The sequence below is a fragment of the Notothenia rossii genome (assembly GCF_949606895.1).
Source record: "Notothenia rossii genome assembly, chromosome: 9".
Lineage (NCBI taxonomy): Eukaryota > Metazoa > Chordata > Actinopteri > Perciformes > Nototheniidae > Notothenia > Notothenia rossii.
In genome coordinates, this window is record NC_136907.1 from 3,900,804 (window position 1) to 3,920,715 (window position 19,912).

Sequence of the window (19,912 nt, forward strand, 5' to 3'; positions counted from 1 at the left end):
CTGCTGTTTTATCATGATTTAGCATTTTGAAAGCAAGAAACAAACACACTGCAGCTTTGGTCCCAATCGAAAAATATTTAAGAGACATATCGTTTTTTAGCTTTGATATCTAGATAAATGTCCAGCTGTCCGACGTTTTGAAGAGGCCCTATTCTACTTTTTGGGTTTTATTTTTCCTGTAGGTGTTATAAATGGATTCCTTTTACTTCCAGAACATAGAGACATCACTATGTAACACTTGCACTTCTATTGGATAGCATTAACACATTGTACATGATAGGCTAAGGGGCGGGACATCTCTAAGCGGTTGACCAATCACAACAGAGCTGGCCAGCTAACCAATCAGAGCAGACTGGGCTCTGGTTTCAGACAGAGGGTGAAAAGAGGTGCTGCAGCACAGGCAGTACGAGAACAATAAAGAGCTTTTTGAACATTAAAGCATGGAGACATGTAGAGACACTACATACTGATATACACCTGAACATCAGCAGGAGAGGACTCTTTAAAGTAGAGACACTACATACTGATATACACCTGATCATCAGCAGGAGAGGACTCTTTAAAGTAGAGACACTACATACTGATATACACCTGAACATCAGCAGGAGAGGACTCTTTAAAGTAGAGACACTACATACTGATATACACCTGAACATCAGCAGGAGAGGACTCTTTAAAGTAGAGATACTACATACTGATATACACCTGAACATCAGCAGGAGAGGACTCTTTAAAGTAGAGACACTACATACTGATATACACCTGAACGTCAGAAGGAGAGGACTCTTTAAAGTAGAGACACTACATACTGATATACACCTGAACATCAGCAGGAGAGGACTCTTTAAAGTAGAGACACTACATACTGATATACACCTGAACATCAGCAGGAGAGGACTCTTTAAAGTAGAGACACTACATACTGATATACACCTGAACATCAGCAGGAGAGGACTCTTTAAAGTAGAGACACTACATACTGATATACACCTGAACATCAGCAGGAGAGGACTCTTTAAAGTAGAGACAATACATACTGATATACACCTGAACATCAGCAGGAGAGGACTCTTTAAAGTAGAGACACTACATACTGATATACACCTGAACATCAGCAGGAGAGGACTCTTTAAAGTAGAGACACTACATACTGATATACACCTGAACATCAGCAGGAGAGGACTCTTTAAAGTAGAGACAATACATACTGATATACACCTGAACATCAGCAGGAGAGGACTCTTTAAAGTAGAGACACTACATCCTGATATACACCTGAACGTCAGAAAGAGAGGACTCTTTAAAGTAGAGACACTACATACTGATATACACCTGAACATCAGCAGGAGAGGACTCTTTAAAGTAGAGACACTACATACTGATATACACCTGAACATCAGTAGGAGAGGACTCTTTAAAGTAGAGACACTACATACTGATATACACCTGAAAATCAGCAGGAGAGGACTCTTTAAAGTAGAGACACTACATACTGATATACACATGAACATCAGCAGGAGAGGACTCTTTAAAGTAGAGACACTACATGCTGATATACACCTGAACATCAGCAGGAGAGGACTCTTTAAAGTAGAGACACTACATACCTGTGCTTCAGCGTGTTTTCAAAGAGACTAAAAGGGAACATTCGTTGTCAATTGCTACTTTTAAAGATGTTATCATGGGTGCTCGAACATCCAGCATACCATATACTCCACTCCCCGTTTGAAAAACAGAATATCACAAGGTTCAATTTGCCCGCAGCAAAGAGCACTTGGCTTCCAAGTAAGCAAATGTCAGAGGATTTTCTCTTTGATTTGTAATCTTTGAAAGGGGGCTTTGGAAGGTGAACACAGCTCAAGAGGCTCTCTGCCTACTTAGGATGAAGAAGCATCATGTGTGCCTGAAGGTAGAATAACATTTATGTGTTCGAGCCCTTAATCCTCACGCGCGAATGAGAAAACATGTATTGGCGCAGAGGAAAACATATATTTCTTCTACCTCTAATGATGGTTTCGTGAAAAAGTCTCGCTGAAAAATTACCTTCCTTGCCTCCTTCCTTGATTTTATTATTCCTGGCAACGCTGTTTAATCTCAACTAAGTTCTGTCAGAAGGATAATAAGAGCTTACGGCACCCTTGAGATGTTCTTTGTCACTTGTTGGTCCCTCCTGTTGTTCATCACTGCCTTCGGAGTAATGATAGTGCTGATCAGCGCTGAGTGATTTTCATTTTGCTAATCAGAATCTCCATCTGAGTGCGTGAGGCTTACTGCATTGCATATCAACAGAATCTCCCCCACTGCAAATGCTGCACGCAGACTGCAGACTCAGTCTCGTTAAGCATTGCACAGAAACTTCCTCAGTCTGCCGTTTGGACGTGGTTAATGAGGTGTTAATGTGGATAGAAGTTCACACGAGATCAGCCAATTTGTACAGGAAATGAAGTGACAAGTTCTATTTATTCTGAAAGCCTGATATACTTCTTCTTGGTAGCCTTTCACCACTCCAGACTACACTTTTTGTTTTGCAATCAGATGGAGATGTCAGTCTAATCCTGATTGAAGCGTTCTGTACGCAGCAGAAACATAAAACACCCTGAATTATCTTTGCTTAGCGATATCCTCCTTCGCTGTTCAATCAGATATATTGTGAAGTTAAACTCTTCCTCCCCTTCTGTCTGAAAATGAGTCAGCGGTTCATATTTTTAAAGCCAGTATAACATCAGTTTGCGGAGCCTGTTGGCTGACGAGTAACTTAAATCTTCATTTAAAAGATTTAAATCTCAGCACACACTCCCCGCTGCATGAAGGGATCCAAAGATCTTAATCAGGCAGCTGTCAGCATCACTCTGCTGCTGCTGCCTGCAGAAAAAAACGCTGTGTTATTTAACGGCGGTGCAGTGCCACACTGTGGCAGAGAACGACACAAACACAAGAGTTATTGAGCTGAATGAAGCCAATGCAATCGCCTAGGAAAGAGAGAAAGTCATGTCTGTGTCATTTCAATATTTGTACTACCATTTATTGATCATTATACAGTTTAAAAAGAAACTTCCAACTCTTAACTTCCTTCAAAATTTCAATTTTTTCTTCCAGATAAAAAAAAATCGACTTTTGATAGTTACTTAAATATCTCCTATTATACAAACTCTATGCAGGTTGCACGATCTCCATCCGTCTATATTTTATTCCAATGTAAGTCATTCTCTTTTTTTTTCAAGCTCATATTGCCAGAGCGAACTAAACACAGGATAGTCCAAAACACGTTCAGCCTAATATTTCTTAAAGAGGACATAATGTGCTAATGTTCAGGTTCATATGGGTATCTAGTGTCTCTACTTTAAAGAGTCCTCTCCTGCTGATGTTCAGGTGTATATCAGTATCTAGTGTCTCTACTTTAAAGAGTCCTCTCCTGCTGATGTTCAGGTGTATATCAGTATGTAGTTTCTCTACTTTAAAGAGTCCTCTCCTGCTGATGTTCAGGTGTATATCAGTATGTAGTGTCTCTACTTTAAAGAGTCCTCTCCTGCTGATGTTCAGGTGTATGTCAGTATGTAGTGTCTCTACTTTAAAGAGTCCTTTCCTGCTGATGTTCAGGTGTATATCAGTATGTAGTGCCTCTACTTTAAAGAGTCCTCTCCTGCTGATGTTCGGGTGTATATCAGTATGTAGTGTCTCTACTTTAAAGAGTCCTCTCCTGCTGATGTTCAGGTGTGTATCAGTATGTAGTTTCTCTACTTTAAAGAGTCCTCTCCTGCTGATGTTCAGGTGTATATCAGTATGTACTGTCTCTACTTTAAAGAGTCCTCTCCTGCTGATGTTCAGGTGTGTATCAGTATGTAGTGTCTCTACTTTAAAGAGTCCTCTCCTGCTGATGTTCAGGTGTATGTCAGTATGCAGTGTCTCTACTTTAAAGAGTCCTCTCCTGCTGATGTTCAGGTGTATATCAGTATGTAGTGTCTCTACTTTAAAGAGTCCTCTCCTGCTGATGTTCAGGTGTATATCAGTATGTAGTGTCTCTACTTTAAAGAGTCCTCTCCTGCTGATGTTCAGGTGTATATCAGTATGTACTGTCTCTACTTTAAAGAGTCCTCTCCTGCTGATGTTCAGGTGTGTATCAGTATGTAGTGTCTCTACTTTAAAGAGTCCTCTCCTGCTGATGTTCAGGTGTATGTCAGTATGTAGTGTCTCTACTTTAAAGAGTCCTCTCCTGCTGATGTTCAGGTGTATATCAGTATGTAGTGTCTCTACTTTAAAGAGTCCTCTCCTGCTGATGTTCAAGTGTATATCAGTATGTAGTGTCTCTACTTTAGTCTGCTCTGATTGGTTAGCTGGCCAGCTCTGTTGTGATTAGTCAGCTGCTTATAGATGTCCCGCCCCTTAGCCTACCACTTACAATGTGTTGGAGCGCTAGCCAATAGAAGTGTTACAAAGTGATGTCACTATGTTCTGGAATCAAACAAAGGAGTCCAATCGAAGTCTATACTACAGGAAAGGGAAAACCCCAAAAAGAATAATAGGGCCTCTTTAATTTCTTATTTTAACTGTAAATAAGGTGAATAATCAAAATGGCTTCAATGTGGCCCATTATACACTTTGCTCTTGAGCTCTCTGTCTAAGTAAGAGGATTTAAGGTCCAAAAGATGTCCATCCTCAACATGTTGGACCATGCATTAAGGCGTTGTTGGTCTCTGCAATGCGCTGAAGTGCAGCAAGAATAATATGTTGAAGTCAGTCCAAAAAAAACAACCCATTTGTAACTCTACTTCTTCAGAGTGAATATTTTCATTTAGATTTTGACCATGTTGTTTATGGCTTCAACAATCTATCATCCACTAAAAATTTAGACGTATTGAGATACATTTCCTCGCGTTTTAAAGTAGTAAAGAAAAGCCCCCGCAGGCGAAGGCAGAGTTTGAGAGGTTGATTTGAAAATGAGTCGCTGCTATTTATTGCATGTTGTGCAGCTGTAATGATATGTAAATTACCTGCCAATACAAAGGTTTCTCATCAATGTACGAGCACAGAAGTCAGACAGATTGTCTCTGCTGGACCGTCACCAGGTATTGATTCCTCAGGAATGTGTGGCTTTTCAGTGAAATTGAGGCTTATCAGTGGCAGTGTGTTATCAGGGGGGGGACAGTACTGTACCTGACGAGCCTGTGAAGAGAAATGTTTACGTAGTCCTCCCAGACAGCAAGATTTCTGCTTCCTCCCGGTGAGAAACCCCCCCCCCCCCGGCAATGTATGCCACATGATTTATTGTGCCTGTTAAAATGCAAATGAAGCAATCGGCAGAGGGAAAAACAACACTGTAGTCGCCTGCAAGACACAGATCTGGGCACGCTGCTTTGATCCCTGCCATCAGAGAAAATTAAGGATTGAATGCTAGGACGGGGAGAAAGGACTCTGACGGGAAATTGTTTCTGTCACACGCAAATGTTACGTGTTTGAGAGACATAATAATTATTTAAATTTGTCATGTTGCAAAGCCTTCGCTATACTGGCTGTCAGCGAGGTTTTAGAAAGTCTTCTGCATACATAAATACCTCCTTTTCTTTCTGACTGGATATTATGTCAACAAGACCATGTCAAAGACCAAGAGAAGTCATTGTGTCATGTTCTTGCTTAATGGTGCGTTCAGGCGCTGCATGTCAACTCGTAAAGTCTGAAAGAGATTTTACATGTCAACAGTAAATGTGTCACATCAACTGGACCAGTGAAGAAGTGCTTTGCAGGATGTGAATTATTTAACTTAGCGTCGTGGGGCCTCATTTATAAAACTGTGTGTAAGAATCACGTTAAAGAGAAAACACAATAAGTGGTTACCCAAAAAGATACTCAGATTTATGAATAACTTTGTCCTTTGTTTACCTCGGGAAACTTGGGAAATGTGCTTGAATGGATCTTTAAGCATGACAAGACGTGCTGCATTGCATTCTGGTCCATGGTGGCAACTGGTTTCTCTTTCTCTTCTTTGTCTTCATGTGGTCAATCAGTCATTTCAAAGAGCTGCTCAAGACACATTTGCACACACCAAAATAAATCCCGATGGACCATTTGGATCGAAGTCAGTTGGTTATAAAATGTGACAGCAACTCAAACAACAAAATGGAACCACTTGTCATGTTTTCATTCAGTTTTGCAAAGCTTTCCCAATGTGCTATGGTGAGGCCAGTATATGAGTGGAATCTCTAGGACCAATGCTACAGACTAATGCGGTTATAATGAGGTTACAGAGATACACAGATAGACCTCAAAGCTCTTGAGTCTAACACATATGTACCTTAAGAAAAGCCTCACTTCGAGTCACTTTTATTTCAGTGGAAGGACAGTCATTGTAAAGCCTGTTCTGCCTTCAAGCGGAACAACATCAAGGTACTTCGTTCAAAAAGCATAAAAAGGCACCCAAACGTGTGGGGTAAGTTGAAGAAAATTCAACTTTCTGCTTATGTCCTGCTCTGAGTCCTCTTTTTACTAACATTGTAATTCTGCTAGTAATGAAATGTAACAGTAATCCGATTACATCTATTTGTATTGTGACTGTAAGGGAGTTACCTATATGTTGAATGTAATCTGTTACTCCCCAAACCTGCAGATCTGTGTTTAAAAATGCTCAGTGTGACGTAACACACTGCAATATAACTATTGGTTACTCACATGTTGGGGTCCATGCTCATCCATGTTGCTCTCCGTCAGTAAGTAAGCATTATCAATAGTACTTCCTGTTTGCAGCATTGTGCTTAAAAGCTTGTGTTTCGTCCCTGTGAAGTGAAAATCTGGCTGCATGTCATCGTGCTTTTTATGTGATTGGATAACCAGCCAAACTTCTGCTGATGTGAATATGAACATCAGCAGAAGCATGCATTTTCCGTTTTTCCCTCAGATAAGCCTCAGTTAAAAAAAATTCAGCTGAAATGCACTTCTACTGTATGTTGCATGCAAAGCTGGAAATGTGTACCAGTTATTAGTTTGTAAATGCCAAAATGAGCGATGAGCCTGAGCTGCTTTTATCAGCCTGTTTCTCCCTTTCTGTCTGGAAACTGCATGTGTTTTGGTTTGAATAATCTGAGGGGGAGACAATAACCTGCATTTTCACTCCGCCCTCAAATATTGAGATATTCAGCTGCTCAGATAACCTGCTTTAACCTTATACGTTTCTGAAGAAAGTTTAGAAAAAGCTATAAAAAAAGATGGAATGGGTGCTGAGGTAAATCCGTGTTTAGAAGTGGATTGACCCTTGAACCACATTTACTTCATCTTCAAAGCAAAATCAGTTTTGTTGTTTTTCTGTCATTTCTTTCTATTGCAGATACTGTAGCTTGTAATTACAATGTATTTCTATTCAAGTGGAGCGCCTCAAATCAAGGCAGAGAGGTTGCAACAGTTTGATGTGAAGGACATAATTGTAAAGACGCCCCTTAGAGATTTATTACAGACCACGAGTGTTTGGTGTTTATTTACAAGGCCAAGAAATGTTGAGAATGATGAATGAGCTATGCATTTTGATATGTAGTGTTTAGACATTGTGTTGATGTTTCATCATTCAACCCGACAGACCTCAAGGTTGAGAAATCTTTCAAACACAAAAAGCCTTTTTTTGTGTGAGGAAGTCAAACTTTTTCTTGACTTCTTTTCAATAAGGCAGGGTTTTTTATGTTTATCGTGGAATAACTAGCCAAATTATTGCAATCAAACGCTAAAAATACTCTGGAAAAAACCTCCATCTACACGTGAAATATGGAACAGACACGTTTCACAATAGAAGCGTTAAAACGGCCCTATAATGCAAAAAGCACAATAGGGCCGGGTTTCCGCTAGGATTTTTTCTCACCGGTCAAATGTCCGGACAGAATTTATTATACCAGACAAATTTGAAACTTAACAGTCATGTTTCAATAATAATAATAATAATAATTGTGTAGCAGAGTTTCCGTTAGCAGGTAATTACCGGACTAGGACCGGATAAGCTGATGTTTCAAACTGATTTAATGGGAGTAATTTTTATATTGCTTCAGTTTATAATCGTAACAGATCGAAAAAATCAGATTCATTTTTCAATAAATGATTCCACAAACAACAAACAACATAATTATTACATTCAAAGAAACTACTTGTAGTAGATGAAGAACATTATTCAAAAGTTTACATTAACTTTGAATAATAACACGGGAGAAACGGATCCTCTCTCCCTCTCTCTCCCTCTCTCTCCTGACAGCCCGTCAGTTTCTCATGCAGCGTGCTAAACAGTGGGCGGGGCTTCAGGTGATTATGCAGCAGCTGATCTGATCTCTCTCTCGCGTCCGGTTACACTTCACTCGCGTTTATGTCCATATCGATCAGATCCAGCTCTCCTGCTCGGCCTTTACAGACAGCACAGATCAAACTATTAAGAGTGAATATCGGCCGATAATGATCGACGGCCAATCGATCGGAGCATCGGACATTTTGACCGGCAGGTTTTTAATTTAACGGTTTTTATTACATTTTATCAGCTAAAAAACAGTAATTAGCGGCTAACGGAAACCCTGCAATAGGGCCCCTGTAATTGTAAAGTATTGTATGCTTTGAATGATGTGAAACTGACATGCAATCCCTTTGATAAGGTAAGCATCATAACACAGTGTAATGTGATATAGCGTTTGTATATAGCAAACTATCGCCCACTTTGATTTATATTGGGACTGTTTTCATTGTTTTCTTGGTAAGTTCTGTGATTGTGTGTGAAATTAAACCCTTCAAGAGTGTCTGTCTGCCTTGATGGTTTTTCAACAGTAAATATCGAGCGTCCAAAATGAATAAGTGGAGATTTGTCTGAATTAGTTTCAGGAATGATTTGTGTCCAACTCTCCACTCCTGAGGCCTTAAAAATCTGAATCAGCGTATTAAAAGCTTGACTGCATTCCTCATCATCTCCCCCCTTTCTCTCTCTATCTTTTCTAACTTTCTCTCCATCCCCTCTCCCTCATGTAAAACCCTCCCCTCTCCCCTAACTTCTCCCCCCTGCTTTGCTTGCGTTTCCCCCCCTCGTTGTTTCCCCTTCAGACGCAGCGACCGGAGGTTCAGGTATGGGCACCGGCGCCATCGTTGGCATCCTCATCGTGGTCTTCTTCCTGCTGCTGGTGGGCGTGGACGTCACCTGCTACTTCCTGAATAAATGTGGCCTCCTCATGTGCATCGCCGTCAACTTCTGTGGGAAGGCCGGGCCGGGGGCCAAGAGCAAAGACATCGAGGAGGGCAAGGCCGCGTTCACGTAAGAGGACATCGTTTTTACAGAAAGAAAGAAAATCTGACTTTAACGGTCACCTATTATGGAAAATACACTTCTTCATGTCTCTTCTACATCAACATGTGTCCCCTCTTCTCCATGTCTCTTCTACATCAACATGTGTCCCCTCTTCCTCATGTCTCTTCTACATCAACATGTGTCCCCTCTTCTTCATGTCTCTTCTACATCAACATGTGTCCCCTCTTCTTCATGTCTCTTCTACATCAACATGTGTCCCCTCTTCTTCATGTCTCTTCTACATCAACATGTGTCCCCTCTTCTTCATGTCTCTTCTACATCAACATGTGTCCCCTCTTCTTCATGTCTCTTCTACATCAACATGTGTCCCCTCTTCTCCATGTCTCTTCTACATCAACATGTGTCCCCTCTTCTTCATGTCTCTTCTACATCAACATGTGTCCCCTCTGTGGAAATATAAAAACCTGTCTGAAAATGAGCTGATCAGATTTTGGCAACTTTATGATGTCATAAGGATGTGTTGTCTTGTGTAACCATTAGCCAATCAGCAACCAAGGTAACCCCCCCCCCCCCTCCCCCTTATCACCTGAATCTCATCCTCGAGCACTATTGTGTTCTTTGTAACCTCTCTCAGAGGGGCGTCGGGAGGGGCTCCTTATTTTCATCTAAAGTAACAGACAGAGAATCAGCACTTTGGAAACAGGGCTGAAACAGAAGGGATTATGGGTAATGCTGCAATGATCTGTTTGGTGTTTCAGCCAATCAGAGACAGGCTCTGTATATATCTGAGACCTGTGATATATTGATGAAAAACAGTATAATAGGGGACATTTTAAGCTTAGAAATCTGACTTAGTAGTTTTTTTCCACGTTAAATGAAGTACAATGTATAAATACTTCTTCATCCGCTGCCTGTTTGATACATGATGTTAGCCTGTTAGCGTGTTAGCTTGCTAAATCTCCTTTGCAATCCGTCAACAGGAAAGATGAGTCCAAGGAGCCCATCGTGGAGGTGAGAACGGAGGAGGAAAACACTCCCAACCAGGGAGGGGGTCCCACTGAGCCCAACGAGACCACGCCCCTCACAGATCCTGAGTGAGTACACAACCAGACCCTCCCTGGAGCAGGACGTTCCCCAAATGAAATGCTATCTGATCGTTCTCTTGATAGTGATGTGAATCAAATAATTGGGTTACTCTCCGATCAAAATCTTTTTCATTGCGCTTCGACAATGTTTGTCAATGTTTGTGCAATGTTTGTCATTTAGAAGTGGAAAGCAAAATATATGCATACAAATGAGACAATGGTCTGTAGTGATTGTATGTACAAAGAGAAAAACTATTACAACGAACACAGACAAACAATAACAACGAATAAAGTAATCCCCTACACGATTTGTCATGCCCAGATTAAGTGCTCTCTGATCGTTATCTTTATAGAGAGGCGAAGTCCCTCCCTTTCCGGGGAGCTCCATGGGACCTTATTTCGGAAAAATTATGTATTGAAGTCAAAGGAGAGAGAAAGATTATCTTTCGATCCCGTTTGAATTGTGCCACGAATTACACATATGATGTTTGTCAATTTAAAAGATAATTTTGCAAGTCAATAAAATACAAATGTTTCGTAAAAGTGTGAAGTAACACTTTTTTTTGTGTGAACCGCTCAATGAACTACATCTCCCATCTCGCACCACACACCAAGACGGCCGTCACGTTGGCACATTTCACTTCTTTCTTTCAGAACGAGGCGGAAAGTATTAAAAGAGGTGAAAATCACTCCAAGTCTGGGCATGTTGAGAGCCGTACATAAACACAAGGGGAGTTAGTCGGTTCCGTAAGAGCCAGCATGCGGGACCGGGACTCTGGGATTTGTAGTCTTTCTAGTTGCATATTTTTCATAGTCTTATATTTCAACAGTTTTACGACAAACTGACTTTTTTGACGCAGAAATTAATTTTTAAGATTGACAAACATCATATGTGTAATTCGTGGCACAATTCAAACGGGATCGAAAGATATGTTTTCTCTCTCCATTGACTTCAATACATACTTTTTCCGAAATAAGGTCCCATGGGGCGGAAGTAGATGGGCGGGACTTCACCTCTCTGGGGATCTGAATCAAATCATTGGGTAAATCTCAACAAAACTCTTGTCCAAACTAGATGTGTATTTGAGGCACAGTTCTGTACACGGCCATAAGGTAGTACGGACAAATTATGCAGCATGGTGGAGACCAAAGCAGAGCTTAAAGTAGAGATAAATGTTGACCTGTAATTCACCTGGTGAACAAAAACCTCTAAGTGAAATTGTACTTAAATAGTCAGCTTTGTCTTACTCTGTCAAATTAACAGCTGTATGTTGTAAAAACTATATTCCTGTTGCCTCGTTGTTGTTCCCGTGTGGTTTTTACACATCTGTATAACTAAATGAAGAAGTCAACACTGGCATCAAACACAGTCCTAAAATTGGGCTGAAAAGCCAAATCACCCAATCCAGAAACTCCCTAATTCTTTCTATTGTTGATTGTTGTATCCCTTTTTGTTTACCCTTCACAAAATGTTGTTTCTAACAGTTTCTAGATGTTTCTCAGCAGCACAGTCTCACTCACTCTGTTCGAACCCTGACCTTCACTCTCCCTCACCTCCTTATGTCCTTTTTCTTTCTTCCCCTCACTTTTTTCTGGTGGCTTGATGTGTCCTCTCTCCACTCCTCCTCCCTTTCCTCTCTCCTTGTTTACCCCCCTCCCTACACTGAAAACAGGCCTCCTGCTGCAGACTCCACTTCCTCCCCGGTGGTGAACGTGCCCCCCCCCTCCACCGCCAATAACTCTGAGAGCTTTAGCACGGCGCAGAGCAGTCCGGTTAGCGAGAGCACCACCACGCTAACCATCAGCCCTACCAAAGCCCCCCCAAAAAACTGCCCCCCGATCAAAACCAGCGATTCTAACGCTAACCCCCAGCCTGATGTTGGGCCCCTGGTCGACCTGAGCGAAACCCCTAAAGTCTCAGAGGCCCCGAGTACGGACTCACAGGTAGACGGCCCGAACGAGGATGCACCCAAAGCCCCGAGCAAAGACTCCAACACACCGGCCCAAAATGAGTATGAACACTTCCATCACCCCTACCCCAAACCCCCCCCCCCCCCCCCCCACATCCCTCCACTTCTGCTCTGATAGCATCCCAATAGTCAACACTAGTGTGCCATTTTCAAAGGAGATAGCCACCTCTAATGCAGAAACAGTGCTTTTTCTTTCTCAGTGTTATGATGTGTAATATACCTGTACTCTGCCTTAATCTCAGTCGAGCAAAAGAGGAATTAAGGTGGATTACACAAGCGTTTGATTAATTCTGTCACAGTAAATGAAGTAATTAATAATACAAATAAATGGTAAGGGTTGAATTCTGAAGGCGAATGATAGAAAAAAGCCAAAATGATTAGGATTTGTTAGCATTTATATCTTCCCACACATTTTTTATCTAAAGCGTATTACAAATAAGGGGAATCTCTGTAAAGTAAATTAAACATTTTGATTTATCTCCACTTCTAGAGCATTTCGAGAGCTTTTGATTGATTTTATTAAAAATGAATAAGCACAACAACGTTTGATTAAGAGGCTGTAGTCAAGTTTTGGAAATGTTATCAAACTAATTGTGCAGCCAAATTACAGGAACAGCGAATTGATTAGCCTTTTATTCAGTTCATATAAATACTTAAAAACATTTTCCTGTACACAAAATGTCCTTTAAACAACCCTGTAGCTGAGATCAAACGTCATCTAAATGACATTGTGAGGGAGCCCCAGTGTGCAAAAGTTAATAACATACAACTGTGCCCGACCTTTACACCTCAGTGCTTCTAATCATGGCTGCTTTGTTGGAGACTTTGACTAAATGTTCTAATAATGGCACCAGAAGGACCAAGAAACAGAGATACCAACGTTATACCTGAAGGAGATGCACAAACAAATCATGTTGCAGATGGAGCACAGTGCTGATAACTAGCCAGAAATACTACATGTGCACATACACTTAACTTTAGTTTTCAACATTTAGGATTGTTCCTGGGGTAAACATGTAATTTGATATCAAGTATTTTGCACATCAAGATTATTGTTAGAACATCTGAGTGTGGAAATCTCCTTTCTAAAATGTCAAGTGCAGAAAAATGGCACAGGAATACAACACATTGGGATGCTACCAGTGCATGACTGTCTTCATACAACCACCTCCACCTCCACCTCCACCTCCACCTCCACCTGTTTGATCATCACTTAAGTCAAACGTCCTTTAACCAACAACCTCTTGTTGGTAATCTCTGGGTTATTCAGTTGCTACAGGTAGCTGACGGATGCTTTGTTTGTAACACATTTAGTTCGTAGGTCTTCCAGGAATACGTACAAGAATCATCCGCTATTCACACAAGCACCACGGTTTTAAAATGCAGAACAACATATTATATATGGAGAAGATTTTAAGGATGATGCAAGTTGATTTAGTCACTTATTTGAGTAGCTGTGTAGTGGTAAAATCAGAGAACTCAGAGACATCGCTAGAAGAAAGGTTAACAGGGCAATAAAAAACTAGCAGTCAATGTAATCATAGCCGATAGGGACTTCCTGCAGCATCTTCATTCCTGCAGAAAGCCCTTATTTTCTGCTATGAATGGTTCTTGTTAGGAGTTTGCAGATGTTCCTGATTCCTGTCAAGAGGCACTGTAGCTAAGGGGGAATTGCTAAGTCTCCCTGACAACCACTCCTCCCTCTCTCCTCCTTCACATCATCCTCACTGAGATGTCCAGAGGAAGATGTCAGTGATGAAGTGTTTGGAGTTGAGTTGGAGGCAGGGCTCTTGTCAGCTCAGCAGCACCTTGATAAAACTAAACTTGTCATTGGAAGGGATTTTTTCCTCATAACTCTCTGACAGGCCTGAAGCACAGCTCTGCCTCTGATCTATGTGCTGATCCTGCTCTCGCTGAAAAGAAAACACTGACGCGTCTTGTCAGGCTTCTTGTGGTTTTGCAGACTGACGCACTTCCCCTTGAGGATTCATTTCTCTCTCGCTTGAGTAGAAAAACCTTTCTGTAGACAATTTCCACAGACTACACAGTATGTTCAACACAACATAAAGTAATGAAAACATTGTTGAATTACATTTAAATACATTTGGATCCAGAAACAATTACCCAAGTGTTGTAATTGTTTAAGTGAAGAAAGTTCTGACACATCCAACCATTGATTTGTTCAATGCTCTCACTCAGTTCTTGTATTGAAAGGTAATTCCCTAGGTGAAATGGTTATGTAAATGTGGGCGCTGTCTGCATACAGTAACTTATTTTTGTTGATATTATGATATCAGCCAGCTGGAAGCATGTTGATGTAAAAGAGAAAAGGCCCCAGGATGGAGCCTTGAGGAACTCCGCATGTCATATTTGTCCGCTTAGATGCGTAAATATCTTTAGGAACAAGTTGCCAAAGATACAGGACATTTTTTGTGATTAAACTTATGCTGATTTTCACTTTTAAGTCCATAGGGGATAGATGTATATAGACTGCTGTCTCTGAGTTTTTAAAAAGGAGAACTGTATTGATTTAAATTGCTTTTTGAAAACTGGCAAAGAAAAGAACGACTGTATGTGATACAGCAGGGAAGCGCCGCTTTTTCAAAATGAAAGCCGCAAGCAGCAGCTCTTCAAATGTTTTCCAACAACAAAGGGTTATATGCTCACAGAAAAAGAAGAAATGTCCGACTTAAGAGAAGTATGGCTTTAAAGTCTCTGTGGATTGTGTCTGGGTTCAGTCCAGACGGCGTGTAATCCTCTTGTGTATTGTACTCTGTGTTGTAGGTTATTCCTCAGTCTTTCAGTCCCTCATGCATTGTCCCTACTGTACCGGCCCTGTCTCATTCCACATCAGTATTCATTGTTCATGGAAAATAACTGTGACATCCATGTACTCTTATTCGATGTCTGTCTAGGATAGTAAGCTTGATCCCATTATGTGTGAAATGCATTCAGTTCCAGAAGGGAAAACAAATTCCCTCAAAGCATCTTGCATGTTTTCACCCCTTTTTTTGTTATCCTCCTTCTTCTCTTTGAATAATGACACAAAAGGCAGCTCAGAGCAGACCGTTTAGCTGTGAGAGAGACTCCTAACACATTCTCCTTTTTCTCTTTTTGTCTCCTTCTGGCTCTCGCTCCATGTTTTGTCCTCACAGCGGTAAGATTGTGAAGGATGGAAACACTAAAGTGGGCGAGACGGAGGTGAAGAACGCCACGGCCGAAGTGAAGACGGTCCCCAGCGAGGCCCCGCAGACGAACGGCAACGAAAGTAAAGCGTAAACCGGGAAGAAGAGGGTGGTTTATGGGGGGGTTTAATGGGGTGTGGGGTTTTTAAGGTTAAAAAGGGGGGGGTCACAGTCACTGAAACCTCAAAAAAAGCAATGTCACGCACCACCCCATCGCATCAGGAGGAAAATAAATCATGAGTCATTTTCTACCGTGTCTTCTGACCAGGGAAATGTAAAGACCTCATGCACATGCCTTAGTTCCTTTTACATCTACTCGTCACAGAAATAAAATGCATAGTTCCTCCTCTTGTTTGTAATATTAAATTGGTAACCCTGGTTGGACTGTAGCTTTATACACAAATGTAAGGATACATTACCAACACTACTTGTCTTTATGCAGTACGGTCATCACCTGGTAATGGATTATGGGTCTTTCTTCCTTTGTCGATATTTTGTTGTGTTTAAATAATGTACTGCCTATTTAGCTTTTTTAATGTGTTATTTCCAGGGCTAGAGATTAGAGCGTTAGCATGCCTGTTTTTTGCAAAAGTTACTGTATTTCTGGACATGTTGCTGTCGTTTATTTTGCTCAAATGTTGTCTCCAAATGGTTCCGGTGGAGAAATAGTTTTAAAGCCTAAGCTATGAGAAATGGAAGAAAGATTTGTCACGCTATTAAAGACCGGGTCGTTTCAACCCTGTCTCCTAAAAAAACATGTTTGTATGTACATGTTTGCTGGTGTATAGGTCCGCCTGATACATTTGACTTTGAAGATATGTTGTAAAAATCTGGATGACATTTCAGAACATACTTTCTGCTTATGAGCGTCAATTTTTAAGGAGACAGGGTTAGGAGGCGATCACATTAAGGATACAAGCTGTGTTATGTTGAGGGGCCATATCCCTCAGAGTCCAAATCTAAGACTAAATATGACTCACGACAAAAGAAAAACACTGCCTTATTTGCTGATATAAACCAATGGTGTCTCAAGTGTCCCATCATTCACCAGCTGATTACTTGCTCATGAAGTCAGAAAATGATCATGTGACCAAATATACCACACGATCCCTCGTTAAAATATGAGCAAAACCAATGGAAATAATGCTACAGGATGTAAATAATGGAAGCCTTGCCAGACGTTGGAAGTATCTAAATAGTGAAAGTTAAATAAGTTATTCACTTATTGCCAGTTATCCATTGTTTCACGATAGAAAAGCCTGAATGCTTCACTGACCCAGGTTTATAAACCATGCTATACGACGTGGATGTGGCTCCTTTAAAGGGACACAGCTTGCTTTATGTAATTGTTAATATTGCAGTAGAGTGGTTCAACGATGTCGTATTTACCTGGTCAAACCCTAAAGGTACTATCTTATTAGTTCCCTAGACAAAAAGCCAATTGGATTGTGAATGATTGCAGAAGTAAGCTCCAACCACACACCGTATTCCAAGCATCTAACCCAATCAAAAAAACATTGACTTCAAGATGAGGGATCAGGAAGTGCTAAAACGCTGACTCATTTCCGGGGTTGAGGACTCATTCCTGCACCACTCTAACGGTTTTCTATCTTATCTCCTTCTCTTTCACACATCACTTTAAACATGTGGGATTGAACTCTTAAGGCTACGTGTGCTTTGTCTAAATTATTTCTGTTGCTCAAACTTGTTGAACACCAGTTTCCACTGCCAGCAATTAGCCTCGTCCCGTTATTTCCTTTAGGTTAAACATCTCTACCTTCTCCTATGGTTCATAGCCATCGTTGCCTTCTCTGTGCTAACCACTGTTCACCGCTCAACCGTCCTCTCTTTCACCACAACGTTTGAGTTTGTGTCACCTCTGCTTCCACCGTCCTGCATTACTTAGTGTGTGACATGTATTGTAGGTTTAGTTTAAAATCAGTTAATCACTCCCAGCACAAGGACCACTTAGCGGAAATTATCTGGAAAATGTCTGTAAATTACTAAAAAATAAGACGACAGTTGACATAAAAAATGTTTCTTTGTCTGATATGCCCCCAGCCAGAAAAATGTAAGAAATTGAGATTTGTTAAGAGAACACATACATTGAAGGAAGTGGCGTGTTCGGACGAGTTTTAAAGGACTATACTTTGGTAGTTTACCCAAAATGTGAGAATAAATTATGTTTTTTCTGTGTTTCTGATATATCAATACTCACAGATAGCATTATAATAAACAGCAAATGGTTTAATTTAATGAAAATAAATATTATTTCTTTACTGCTAAAAGAAAACCCAAACTGCTTTAACTATGAAGGGAATTGCACATTTACATCTGCATGGTAAGATGCATTTGGTGTGAGTATTTCGATTTTTTTATTGGGTTTTTTGAAAAGAAAGTAGAATAAAAATGTTACTTAAATTGTTACTTCTCAAAATACGTAGTCAGGTGAAGCTGGTTAAACAGTCAAAACTAACTAAATGCACCGTTTTTGTACATTTGGACGTTAAAGAAAAAAGCTAATTGCGGTTTTAGATAACACCAATGCTAACATTTTAGCATGCACACGATTGCCAAAAGAAAACCCAATCGGCTATAACCATGAAGGAAACTGCACATGTCATTTTGATGCGGATTATAAAAAAATTAAATACATAAATGTCACTCAAACAAAAGAAAGCTTGAGGTTGAGCTGGATAGAAAACAACATATTCCCAAAAATCACTGAATGCATACGTTTTGACCTTTTTTATAACCTTGGATGTTAAAAATAAAGCAGATTGAGGTTTTAAATAATGCCGATGCTAACTTTTTAGCATTTACACTTCACAGAAACACCTAGACTTTGACACCAGTCCATTAAATATTTCGTAACACGACCAAAAGCTAGTCTAGTCCTTTGAAACTCATTAAAATAAAGCCATCAGGTGCTCTGATATTAGGGTTAATGGAGATCCTGAGCCTCTGAGTGTGTCTTTAAATGAATGTACACACACACACACACCAACACACACACACACACACACACACACACACACACACACACACACACACACACACACACACACACACACACACACACACACACACACACACACACCAACACACACACACACACACCAACACACACCAACACACACCAACACACACACACACACACACACACACACCAACACACACACACACACCAACACACAAGCCTTTCAGTTCCCGTCCTTTAAAAAAAAAAAAAAACTGAATGAAGAAGAAATTTGCTCCTTTCAATTATGAAGGATTTTAGCGTTTGAAAGTCTGTTTGGGAAGTTTTTTTTGTGTACAGTGTTCCTCTTCTTTAGACTGCAAGCTAGTACACTGTGAATGTGTGAGTGCATTGTGTCTTTTGTCATAGCGAGTAGTAGTTTGATCGTGAATAGCCGGTAGGATTTTTCCAACAGCAGCAAACTGGAGAGACACAGTGCCTTTGAATTACAGAAAGTGGTGGCATGCATTACATTCCTCTCAGTGTCTGAACATTAGAATACAAATCACACCTCCATCTTTCTGCAGGTTTTCATTTAATACATTGTCACATGTGCTTTGTCACAGAATGATTCTGGGTTATTACGGTTTTATTTTGGGACGTTTCACTGAGAAAAAAAGTTAGAAACATCACAAACAAAACTGTATTAAAGCAGAATTATTCTTAAAATCATTACATTACAAAACTATGAAACACAATGACACGTTGCTCAGGTCCCGTCGTCAGTCAATTATCTGAAATTGTTGGATTTATCAGCATGCAAAATATATTAGAAATCACACCGTTTTGGAAATGGAAAAAATAATGAAGGCTTCATGTGTTGTTATTGATCTTCTTTCAAGTCTTGTGTAACCTGTTTCTCAAACTTTGTTTTCATTTTTGTTTGTTTTGTTTGCTTCACAGAGCTCTGAAATGTAATTAAAAAGGAAGAGTTGTCATGAGCAGATGTTACTGTTTCTCCTGAAATACAGTGTGAAAATATACAAAACGAGTCGTGTGAGTTTTTTTTGTTTGTCTGCAAATTGCATAAAGTTTTTCTGCACCTTCACATTAAAACCCTCCTTTTGTCTTTGGGTCAAATCTGACCAAATTAATACTTTCATCAATCATAACTTTTTTGTTTTACATTCAATTGCATTAAGGCTTTATAATATCCTTCACAGTAGACATTAGAACATATGCAATTGCTGATCACCACTTTCATTGAATTGTGGATGGTTTAGTCAACTTTGTAACACCCATGGTGTTCCTGATCAAAAATGACCGCCATAAAGAAAAGGAATTAGTAACCATCCAGATCAGATCACACACACACACACACACACACACACACACACACACACACACACACACACACACACACACACACACACACACACACACACACACACACACACACACACACA

The 19,912-nt window shown here is 40.4% G+C and overlaps 1 protein-coding gene across 8 annotated transcripts in view; it reads left to right on the forward strand.

Moving 5' to 3' along the window:
* Positions 1–19,494, forward strand: part of LOC307018832 (neural cell adhesion molecule 1-like) — a 320,994-nt gene extending 301,500 nt beyond the window's left edge. For 5 of the 8 annotated variants that reach the window (XM_079649276.1, XM_079649273.1, XM_079649274.1 and 2 more), the window contains 4 exons: positions 9,046–9,253; positions 10,228–10,341; positions 12,006–12,344; positions 15,458–19,494. In XM_079649276.1, the coding sequence (XP_079505402.1) occupies positions 9,046–9,253; positions 10,228–10,341; positions 12,006–12,344; positions 15,458–15,581 (785 nt within the window). In that variant the 3' untranslated portion in view covers positions 15,582–19,494. The remainder of the gene's footprint in view (positions 1–9,045; positions 9,254–10,227; positions 10,342–12,005; positions 12,345–15,457) is intronic. The other 3 variants (XM_079649278.1, XM_079649279.1, XM_079649281.1) reach the window with 1 other exon arrangement.
* Positions 19,495–19,912: the final 418 nt, after the last annotated feature.